The 12,710-nt window shown below is 37.0% G+C and overlaps 1 protein-coding gene across 1 annotated transcript in view; it reads right to left on the minus strand.

Moving 5' to 3' along the window:
- The window catches only part of LOC134159025 (cAMP-specific 3',5'-cyclic phosphodiesterase 4D), a 159,775-nt gene extending 150,644 nt beyond the window's left edge, over window positions 1-9,131 (minus strand). The window contains exon 1 of the mRNA XM_062609534.1: window positions 8,654-9,131. Within this exon, the coding sequence (XP_062465518.1) occupies window positions 8,654-8,718 (65 nt within the window). The 5' untranslated portion in view covers window positions 8,719-9,131. The remainder of the gene's footprint in view (window positions 1-8,653) is intronic.
- Between the last annotated feature and the right edge of the window lie 3,579 nt (window positions 9,132-12,710).

Here is a 12,710-nt window from a genome sequence, read left to right on the forward strand (position 1 = left end):
CTAAATCATATCACCCAAGGCCTCCTCCAGTCTGGTCTTGAACACTGCCAGGGATGGAGCATTCACAACCTCCCTGGGCAACCTATTCCAGTGCCTCACCACCCTCACAGGAAAGAATTTCCTCCTTATACCCAATCTAAACTTCCCCTGTTTAGTTTGAACCCATTAACCCTTGTCCTATCACTACAGTCCCTAATGAATAGTACATCCCCCAGCATCCCTATAGCCCCGGATTTGTGATACAGCAATAAGGATATCAAACCTGTAGAAGATGAAAGCTGCAGTAACACAATTATGTGATTGCTCAGTTTCACGCATTTTATATCTGGATGTTTTGAAGGCAAAAACTGAAACCTAGTGATTTTTTTTTTTTCCAATGAAATGAAGTTAACGTTATGAAAATAACAGATTTGTTGCAGTCTCACAGGGGCAAATTTTCATGACATTCAAATGAGGAAGGCTATTTCAAACTCTACTGGAAATGAAGATTTAAAGGCAAATAAGGAGAACACAAAAAATGCAAAAGAAAAACGAGGAGAAGTAAAAGTAAACTAGCCGTGGAATCAGGCCCTAGATAGTAAGGCAAATGTACAGAGGTATGATAAAAGGAAAACAGATGTTGGCTAAGTTAAGGAAACATCACATGTTAAATGACAGCACTGCTCACAAGCTAACTACAGACTTTTCTGAGACTATAAAGATAATTATGAATATAAAGCTCTAAGAAGGATGCTCTTGCACTGTACCTATGTAGGATCCGTGAACTTTCTTTGAAACATGTTATGGGTACATGTTATGTCTTATACAATTACATGTGGGAATTTTTTCAAAATATTGATAATTAAAAAATACAATTTCACCAAAACTAAAACTTCTTTCTCACACACAAATTATTACTATTATTATTATTATGGATAAATTTCAGAATTATCAAAACTTTCTTCATCAAAATAAACCCTTTTTTCCTAGTCTAACATGATTTTTCTTCAAATATTTGATTGGAAAAATAGTTTTAAATTATGAAATTGAACTAAAGCATAATAAAACTACTGAAAAGAGATTTTTCAACTGATCTTTGCAGAATTTGAGGTCTCTGACAAAATAAAAGACAGTTATGCATACTTCTCAAGTAATGTCCCTTTTTTTTTTTAAATGCTTAACATTTTCATAGAAGGGGAAACTTCTTCCTTAATTATCTATACAGGAATGTATTTTGACTTAGTACTTGAGGTTCTGAGTTTTTATAACAGCACCATGAGGTGCTGTTATAAAACTAGCAAATGAAATGGACAAGAAACAAATATAAGAAATGAGTTCCTCTGTGCTTCTTGAATCTTCAAAACTGAGGTCATAAGCAAAATCAGTTTCTGCCATTTAGTTTCTAAAGCTGAGCAATGTTCTACCTTTTCACACGTAACAAGGTTGAAAATGTTTCCTAATTTTGGATGAAAAACATTTAAAAGATCATTTCATGCTATGCCCATGTCATGCACTTATTTAAGTCACACACACATCTTCAAAATATCACCAATGACAACAACTAGAGGAGGTTAGAAATCTACTTACACTTTTTGTAATGTTCTAGTGCCTATTAGTCTGAATTAAAAGCCACAGTAGCTGAAATCTTGTGGGAATCGCAGTAATAAAGTTGAGTCATTTGTGCTGTCATTAGAATGATAATGATGACATCACTGTTTAGTGACTTCATGTGTGTCAACTGACCACAAGTTTCTTTTAATATTACATTCAGCCTAAGCAGTTAGTTTGTTCTTGCTGTTGTGTTTTAAAACATTATATTCTGTACTGGACTGAATTTGCTGTGTATGAATATTCTCATATTATAAAATATTAAAGTATGTATTCCGCATAAGCTAAGTTAGTTGCATTAGAATGAATTAATCTGGTTAAATGTGCACACTGCAGGTGCCCATTTACAAGTTAGATTCCATTTATATGTAAATTTATATATATTATGTATTGTTAATAAACAGTGGAGCTTTTGTTGGTAAGTTCAGTGACCTCAAAAGCACATCTCCTCCTGAGACAGCCATCTCAAATATGTGATGTAAGTCATACCCAGAAAGAAATTCTCTCCACTGACAGCCAGAGGTTACTACCTAAGGTATGGCAGACATCTGTCCTTAGGTGAGCTGAATTCTGTCTGTTGTGCCTTACACTGTAATTGTGCTCAGGAAATTGCGTCAGAAGAATGGTGCCTCTCATCTTGGAAAAAAAAAACATAAAGGAACATTTCAGCCAAGATAAGGGAAGGGAATAAAAGGGAGAGGATTTTGATCAAGGCATTTCAACAGTGATCCAGATTTGGGTTACCTCCTGTCCTCAGTTGAATAAGCTGTAAATGGGCTTTTAGTCCTTAAAGCTGAGCTCCCCATGAAGCTTGCTGCCCTTCTTGCTTATGTTATGCTTGGGATAGACACTGAAGTGCCTTGTCTCCACTGCCCTCAGTGTCCAGTTACATTTGAATGGAACTTTGTCCATAACAAGATAATCTACAGATTTGCACAGGGAGGTTTGAGAATAAATTGTGCTTTAAAGACAAGATTATATCTTCAGGAAAATTTGGAGCAGATCGTTTGAACACTAAAGTGAGGGGCAGAGAAATACACTGTGTGCTTGCACGTGGTGGAGGAGGGGGAACAACGTATGTTTTTCTGAATACAGCTTGAAAGAGAATGTCTCTGAGGAAGCACCCTTTGCCTGAGTCAAAATTTGCCATTTGTCCTGTTTGGCATGGTTTGCAATATTTTTGTTTATTTAAAGAAACACTGATTATTTTAAGACAGCATTTCCTATCACACTCATGTTAAAGTACTTGGATTTAATGTTTGCAAGTCTAATTAATACTCTCCAAAAAAAAAATTGCAGAGATAAGACCATGCCAAAAGACTGTTTAGGCCAGAAAAAATAGTAAAACTTCTCTGAAATTGCTGACTCAACTTGAAATGGAAGTCAAAAAAACTAGCAGTATACTGGGCATCACCAAGGAAGGTACTGAAAAAAAAAGCAGGTGTAATTTTACTACTGTATAAAAACCTTAGTGTGTCCATGTTGTAAGTAATGGATACTGTTTGGTCTATATATTGCAAGAACACAGTAGTGTTTGAGGAAATCCAATGAACAACAGGTAAAATGATCAAGGGATGGGGCAGAAGCCTATTTAGGAAAATCTAAGGAGGCTAAAATTTTCAGTTGCTATAGGAAAAGCCTGAGGAGGTTATGACCAAGCTCTACAAAATCATGAAGCTGGTGGATAAAGTGAATGCAGAATCTTTCAGCAAACCCCACAGTGACAGAACTAAGAGACACTTGTTGAAACCAGCAGTACATCCATGAAGAAAGTGCTTTCCTACGTAAAATGGTTCTCAGAAGGCTGTGGGAGAAGACAGAATCATCAAATTAAAAGAAGAGACTAGACAAATCACAGGCAACAGGTCCTTAGATGGACTTTGGAGGGAACAGGCAAAGCTGAACCATCTAACACTATGACACTAGTAGATGCTGGTCAATATGATGGAAATGGACCACAGAAATTGAACAGGCTTTCATTTTTTCCTGTTGCTGAAGATGAAGACAGAATACTAGGTTAAGCAGGCCATTGGTCAGGGCCAGTAGGACATGTCTTGTTAGAAAATACAATATTTGATCACCTCGAACTCTACCCTTAATTCATTAGATAAAAGAACATTTGTTCCCATTTCATTTTGTAAAAAGAGCACTGTTTAACATATCACACTCTGGTAAGTAGTGTAATGTTGACTATACAGGCTTTATCAGTATCACTAACACTGGCAGAGCAAATAAAAGCATACATACCACCTTGAATTTCTATGGTCATTGTGATTTACGGCCCACACCTCTTATGAAAGCCTCTTTTGCTAAATGAAGTCACATATGAATTACAACAAAGTCAGACTTCATGGACGAAAGGTCATCTCTAACTTGCAGGCTTTGTTCAGCATTCAGAATCCCCCCAGTTATACATGTGCTGTTTGGTACTTCAGTGTCTTCATGAGTCTGTACACTGTGCAGCCTTCACAGAACTTTCCCAATGGACTGTATTCAGCATCTCCAACTATTAAAAGGGTAATTGGAAATTATGTGAGGATACAACCTTCTTTTGTTCAAGAATAGTCTCATAAGCTACAGCAACAGGGGACAGGTAATACTGCCAGCACTGACAACAGGCACTTGCCTCCCACAGACAATATTAATACTGGAGAGGAAAAAAGATTAATGCAGTACAGGAATAAAAAGTGGTATGAATGCTGTTAATACTATTCACAGTAATATTTACATGCTGTTCTCTGCCCTGTAGATAAAGATTCCTTCAAAGAACAAGCTGGTTTTGTTCATGATCTACCCTGCGCTGGGATTCTAAGTCTGAAAGTCAGTAGATACTTCAAATACAGCTGTGATGCCATTAACTGATAGGTATATGACTCATTCAATAGCATTTATTACATATATCATCTTTACATTGGCAATATGCTTGATAGCACCAAGCAATTAACCAAGGAACTGTTTTGGGATGGCAGTGTGAAGTAGCCACAGCTACCTCCTTGCAGATATCGGCATCAAAAATTTGCGTCACCCTCATGGCAGACTTCTACTTTGTGGTAGTGTTAAGTCAGGAAACCAGTGCAGTTATGTTAGGTTAGCACAGCTGGATCTCATCTTATCCTTCTGTCCTACCTTTTCTGCCGCAGAACAACACTATCTACTGATGTTAAGCCACAAGCATTTTCTTCTCCTCATTCAATAAATGCTTTATTTAGCAGCCGTATTTTGATCTACATATTAAGGGAACAGTCATGAAAAGTTAATCAAATAGATCAGTTTTGTTCCCCTTACCTATAAATGTGTTACATACTGAGAAAGTCATACTTGACAACATCCTTCAGCAATTTCCAATCTACTAAACTTCACGATATCCCGGGCAAGGGATATTAGCCACTGCTGGAATTAAATAAGAACAGGTGCATTGGTCTACAGAATACCACAATCTGAACCATTGAAGGCCTTTGCTCTTAGGGCACTGGGGAGACTAGGATGTGCCATTTGCCGATCAGCCAACCCTAAGTTCCAAAAAACAGGAAAGCCTGAATTGGCATATGTTACAAAATATAAATAAAGACATAAGAAGACCAACCCACAAAGTAAACAGATAACTATCAACTCTAGACAGGGCACGAAGCCGGAACTGTGGCAAAAAGCTGACTGTGGTCCTGAGGCTTATTAGTTCTTTGGGCTAATTATCTGTACCATGAAAAAACAAAGATATCTAGAATCTGATCAGCTACTCCTTTTACAGCCAGTAACCTGTTGTCCAACAACCCTGGCTGATGGCTCTACTTGCCAACAATTCTCCACCTAAACTTCCTCCAAAACAGGTTTTTTTCCGTAAGTTCAAATTTTCCTTTCATTACAGAAGGCAAAAAACAAAATAAAAAAAATCCAAACCGAAACAAACAAAACCAAACCAACACAACAGAAACACGACATGTTCTGTGGAACACTGCTGCTCTACTGTCCAGTGACAGTCAAGGAATTGGAGACACTGAAATGCACATATTCCTGTCTGAGCTAAGGTTTCACCTTACAGTAGGTTTCCTTGTTACTACCTTGTTATTTCTTCTTACGAATAACAAGACAAATCAATTATCTTCACTGAAAATTCTGTACCATCATTTATCCCTTCCAGACTATTCCCCAGAAATGTTCTCATTCACAATCACACTTCACAATCACATTCTGAATTTAAGGAATGCATAGGAATGAGTGGCAGAAATGAGCAGCATTAATGTAACAGGTAGTAATCCTTAAATAAGTCACCCTTTTATTTTGCATAAATAGCAACCATCTGCTTTTACTTCAGTCACTATAACTGTCAGGAAAAATATTGCAAAGTGCATCAGAAAGAGGTTTGCCTACAGGCCCTACCTATTGTTATGCTAAGCAGCAGCAGCCAGACCCGACTCAGACAATTTTGCAAGGGGAAGCACCAGCACAGCATGGGCTCACCCGCACCTCCTCAAAGCCAGCTGGTGCATTCCTGCACACTACCAGCAGGTGATACCTTTTGGATGCTTTATAATACTGGTATTGAAAAGAGTATCATGCTTACACCACGTACCCTGAAGTTACTGCACTTTTAGACAGAGCGTGCTCAGGGAACTGAGAGTAGAGGTTTCTTTGCCTTAAGCCTCTCCCATCCTCTCAGAGGTCTCCATGTATTGGGAGCCTGGTTTCCGTTCTTCATGGGAACTTTGTTCCCACGGGAAACTACACTGCAAGGACATCCTGGGACCTTTTCTCTCCAACTCTTGGAAGAATTGTATGAATTATATCCATACTTCAGTACAACCCTCTCACTCAAGTAAGGGAGTTACTCTTGAGTCACTCAAGAGAGTACCCTGTGCTCTCTCACAAGCTCTGTGAGAAAAAATTCCTGAGAATTTTCTCACATTCTCCCATCTTCTCCTTCCTCCCAGTTACTCCTACTCCTCCAAAACACAAGATATCTGGGTTAACAGATAAAGAAAGGAGAATTACAAGCAGTATCTCTCCCTGAACATCCATCAGTGCTCCTGACTTCATCACGTTCCTACACATTTTGGTGCTAATGCTGCTGTGAGACTGCAGTGTTGCTATCCTGTCCCACAGAACCACACTGAGCAGCACTGAGACAAACTGGGACAAACTGAGACAAGACTGGGACAAACATACAGAGTCCTGAGTCTGCTGGTTAAGAACACCAATCAAAATCATTCCAGATTTGGAAACCAGTCCTCCTCAGCCCCAACGTAAACGGTTGCTCTGTTGGGCAGCGTCAGTAGGATGGGCTGGCCTGAGCTTCCACCTCGCCCGAGGCAGCAGAAGCTGAGCTCATACAGGACAGCCACCGGCTCCCTCCCTTTCTCTCCTCCCTCTGCACTCCAGTTTTCTTTGGCGTCTGGCTGGGGCAGGGCTTGCCTGGCTTTGCTATCTGCCTCTGGAGAACGACATGTACCTAGTCCAGTCAGCCCCCAAGGATCTCCCCAGGAGCCACCCCCAGCCTCAGGCAGCGTCTGCAAATGTCACGGTGGCAGAAGACTCTCAATTCATGATTAGCAAAACAGGCATTCTCACCTATCACATCAACATTATGACTAAATGCGCCAGCAATGAAAGGGAGGCAGGCAGGTATTTTAAACAGAATGCTTGGTAGTCAATCAGCACACACATACAGTCTATGAGGATTTTTTTTTCTTTCAAATGATTTCTTTTTCCTTGCAAGTATCAGTGGAAGCAGTAATAAAAGAAATAACTGAAAGTCAGAAGACTTAATCAGAAAGATACTGATTTATTTGCACAGTTATACGTAGTTATTAAGGTATGTAGCTCACTATCTCGGAGACACCCTGCAGATTGTAACACTTTAGCAATATATATTACACTGACATGGTATTACTTTATTATATTTTAAAAAATATAGAGAGCCACTACTTAGTGCAGTTATTTCAGCAAAAGTCTTAGTGGTTTCTGAGAGCAAGTGGGACTACTCTTTAGCTTGAGTAGTGCAGTTATTTTCTTATACTACAAAATGGTGTTAGTAAAGGTAACTGGAAAAAATTAACAACAGCTTTAATGGTAGTACTGACAGGGCTTTAATTCAGAACCAGGACTATTTGAAACATGAACTTTTTAATCGACAAATGTTCAATTAACTTGATGTATTTCCTCACAAAGGAGCGTCCTTAGTTACTAGTCTATACCACAGTAACACAGAAGCCATTCATTTCTAAGCAAAGGCTATATTTTAAAATACATCATTTTATACCAGTTAAATATAGCCCTGAACAATTAGTCTATTACGTGTTTATTAAAATGATGGTGGTTTTGTTGAAAACACAGAGGAAAAAAATGAAGAGAAGAGGGAATTTATTTTGAATACCTAATAGAAACCTGTCATGTTGGTGCCTTTTAAGCTATATAAAGCATTAAGTTCTCACAAGAAAAAATAATTAATCTAGAGGCAAAACTTTGCTGACTGCTAACTGAAAAAAAATCTGCAAGAAAATCATATGCACAAGTTACTAATACAGACTGCTTCTATTCCTCTGAGCCTCTGAGAGGAGGGGAATGCATGAAGCATTGCACAGCACAGTCTTACACATGCTACTATAAAGTCTGTCTCCTCCCAGGACACTCATCTCTAACAGTCAGTCTATTTATGCAGCAAAACTACATGTAAGTATCCCAAAATAGCTCACACAAACTATAGCTTCATTTTACCCTCCAGCCTCTAGAACTAGAAGCTTTATATTACAACTTTGTTCCTGAAATAAATACTGAAGATAAAGGTACCTGTAAGTGCAAGGACTGAACCTGACTGGTGAATGGGAAAAATGTGTGTAATGGGTTAAAAAAATGTATGTAATGAGTTCTCATTTAAAGAATGCTACGCACAGTGTTGCACAAGGAAAAGCTGATCTTTTTTTTTTCCTTACTATTAGTTGTGAAACTCAGCAGCTGAACATCTGTAATAGCCATGCAAAATCTAAGTCAAAATTAAACCCTGTGACTTTCCTGGGACATGCCTTTGTGTCATAATAGGAAGGGGAGTTTGAAAGAAACAAACCAAACGCATTACCACATTGTGTCGGCAGTCCTTAAGGAGCTGGTAGATCGGGATCTTGGCTTCATAACAATGCTCATTTTGAAAAACTCCTTCAGTAGTTCTAGAAGTCAAACATCAGTTGTCCTGACAAAGCTTTTTCTCAAAGTACTCCATTTTGAACAAATTTTTAAAATCCTCTGCTTTTTAAACCCCTTGAAGTCCGTCTCCTGTAATAATCCAGGTTGTGGAGGAAGAATTCCAGCACACTGCAACTCCTTCCTTTTTCACGCTGACTTTACTCTAGCTCTGTGCTGTTCGGAAATGACAGTGCTTTTCTCCTCTGTCTTGTATTGCCCTGGGAGGAACTAGTCTATTTTGAATCTATTCTCCCTGCAGGTCACATGGGAGTGAAGGCAGCTGAAAAGAGTCTCTATCTCTTTCTTGCAGTGTGATAACAGGTTTAAAGGTCAAGCTCCCCTTCTTTTTTTTTTTCCCCTCTTTTTTTTTTTTTTTTAAAACAAAAGAACAATACTGATGCGTAATAAATGAAAGGGAAGGATGAATGTAAGCTACAGTAACATTAGTGAGTTTGCAGGGAATTTCCACTTAGAGACATGCTAGATAAATTAGTCTCTGTGGAGTAAAGAAAGGATCTTTCATTCCAAGTTAATTAAAAGTCTTACCTAGAAACGTAATTCTTTTTTTTTTTTTCTTTTTTTCCTCTTGATCCCTGCCTAAATACTGTGAATAAGTACTATTATCTAACTTCGCAAAACAGAACATATTCCCTGTCTGAAAGACATTCAAAATACTGTGGGGAAGTTAAAAATAAAATTCCTTGTTGACTGTTGAACACATACAGACAGTTATTGTTATAAATCACTGAAGGAAAAAATACCTCAGCTAAAGTACTCTAACATGACGTCCTCTGTAAATCAGAAAGAGATCTTTTCCTGTTACAATAAATACATTAATAATTTATACATTACAAGCAAACTTGCATTTAATTTCTAGCAAAAAAACATTTGTTTTTTTTTTTAATCAAAAAACTTATAAAAGCTTTGAGAGTTTATTCCCTTTAGGAAATATTAGTGTAAGCATATTTGGCAATTACAGCAGTAGAAGAGGAAAAAAATGCAGAGAAATGGATAGTGAATATACCATTTAAATTATACATTTTGAATTTTCTATGAACTGTTAGAATTGTTTTTAAATTAAAAGAGCAAAGTTACTGCTCAACAAGTGGTTACATGCATAATAGCCATTCCTTTGTACAGTCTTTACAAGTGTTGCTGTATATTTCTTTTGATGGTAGTGCAACTAGGTTTATAATGAAAGCAAGCACAAAAATTGTATTTATAAAATTTATATAGACTTGACAAAAGGAAGGAAAACATGATAAATAGTCTATGTGTTAAAATATAAAAAAACCCCACCCAAATAAGAATGAGCATAAAGTGTGTAAAGCTCTCTAGAACCTTTGCACTTTATAACTGTACAATAAAATGCATTACCAACTACATTGCGTATCAACAGGAAATATCCTAACTACCCTGGAGGCTTGTGTCTGCCATCTGAATATAAAGTGCTCCACAGGAATGTTAATAAGGTTTCTTGCTAAGTATTCTGTTCTTTGTGTTTCCTGGCACCTATCTCCAAATATCACCTAGTGGTTAATGCAGGACCTTTTGTAAGAGTCCTGCGGAACTATAGAAGTTAACCTCCAAGAGTGGAAAAAGCATCTGTGGTAAATTTAGCTCAAAGTGTCATACAGTCATGGGACCTCTGGTAACAGTTGGATCTGTCACTGTGCAGGTCACACGTCTGTAGAAGTAGACATAAATCAGGCACCATGTTGTGAAACATCTTTATTCCTTAAACAGATGGAATAGGTCGTGTAAAAAACCCCAAAATCATATGAAATAGAGGTACTGGTCTATTACAGAATAGCTGGCCATTTTAAAGGTTTTTTATTAAAGATTGCTGGATTAATTATTATGCATAAATATGAACACTATTCCCATACCAATGAAGGAACACAAAGAGAAAGAAAAATAAAGCTTTTGACTAAGTGGTTTCACAATAACATGGTGGACTGGAATGTTCAAGTACTACTTCTGCTGTGCCAGACAGTAAATATCTCAGGATTGAGACATCTACTGTATGGCATGGTAAATATCTCAATCCTGAGAACAGTTTGTTCTCAAAAACATATCAGTCCAGATGCTGCCTCTTACATGTAGTTAACAGCAATATAACTAGAAATATAAGTATTCTATATAAATATAAATATACTGTATTCTATATAATAAATATTAGCATTAAATTAGCATTACAGGTTCTTATGTAATTAAGGTGATGTCTTTCAAGGCAGATTCAGAAAACAAGTCTCCTGGAGATGCAAATCACGAACAGGGGTAGATATTAACTGCTAAAAATGCTTTCCTTTTTCGTCTTCTTTACCAGCTCCTTAGAAATAAAACCCTGCCCTCCAAGTGCCTGTCAGCTTTGGTTGCTATTATGAAATATGAGTTAATTAGCGACAAGACAACTGCAGTATTGTAGCCATATTCCAATCAGTCAAATCAGAGCCAGTCCTCAGATAGCAACCTTGGAAACACAGGCTTCCTCCAAAAGGAGGGAGAGAGAGCTTAATAGTTGTCCAGGGAATGTTAGTTTTATGTGAAATTCAAAATTTTACATTGGTGAAGCTAAAAAAAAGAAAGGACAGTTTGAGAAAATGAGGCATAAAAAGGAGAAACAATAAGCCATCAAAACACCCCTTAATTTTTCATCTGGGTTGGTATCTTGCAAGCCATGTGCAAAGCAAAAACCATTTGTCAGTGATTTCTCAGCTCTACTAGTAGGAAAATTTTTTTTTTGAGGGAACCTAGGGATTTGATAGTATGGGAAGGACAAACCTTTTCTAGAAAAGTTTCTGGGGAAAGTATTAGATGAACTTGGGCAGTTAGCAGTAGCTTTTAATTCATAGGAAAACCTGCCATGCTACCATTAGTATCAACGGCAGTTTTATCTAAGATTTAAATAAAGATAAGAGCATACCAGTCCACTGTGCTCATGGAAGATGACGCAGTATTTATTTTAGGCCCCAGGTCTTGGTATAGAGTCAGATAATGTAAACTCTCAATTTCTCATAACTTGAGGAATTAAAAGGGGAGAAATTAAGAGAAATAAAGAGAATAAAGTGTGAAGTGGTCATTCCACTCTGATAGCAATGGAAAATTATGATATCAAGCAATCATTTAAATAGCCCTTAAGAAGTCATCAACAAGAGAAGTAAATGAAACATCTCAAAGACAGAATAAATCACAGTATCAGATCCAACATCATTATAAGAGGTAATTTACATATCAGAAGATGAAAATGTATCTCTGTTAATTGGAAACATTCTTTTTCCCCAGAAAAATATTTTATGAGTGATAGCTACTGCATTTTATGTTATTAAATCCAAAATGAAAAGATGAAAATTATGTACAGATATATATCTAAGTCCTATCAAAAAAGATAATATAAGCATATTCATTATTGTACACTACCTGTGTACATGGCTTCATAGATGCACATACAATATAGATAGTACATGAATACAAACATTTATTTGAGATGTGCAACAGACATCTGTGGCATCTGATTTTCACATGTCATTCTGTAACTTCATAAATATTGTATTTCTTTTCCTTTTTGGAATCTTTTTTTTTTAGGGCTGTAGGAATAAAGGCTCTCAAACACAGCTTTTATTAGTATGCCATCATAGTTAAGACAGGTGTTGACTGCATAATGAAAATGAAGAAGAAAAGATTTTAAATTCATGAAAATACTAAAAGATTAAGCCATTCAGTAATGCTAAATACCCTAATGATAAAAAGGAGCAAGAAACACAACAATATTTTTTTATCTGCGTATATGCATCAACTGAGGTTTTGGCTGTATGGTTAAGCTGTCTAATGAAGAAAAGATATAGAAGTAATTAAAACACAAATATCAAAATGTGTGCAGGATTCAACCCACATTGAAGATGTTAGTTACCTTCAAATTACTAACTGATTGAATTAAACAAGTGTTACATTAC

This window comes from Pezoporus occidentalis, unplaced genomic scaffold, assembly GCF_034315485.1.
Source record: "Pezoporus occidentalis ecotype Australia unplaced genomic scaffold, CSIRO_AGI_Poc_V1 ctg139, whole genome shotgun sequence".
NCBI classification, from domain to species: Eukaryota; Metazoa; Chordata; class Aves; order Psittaciformes; family Psittacidae; genus Pezoporus; species Pezoporus occidentalis.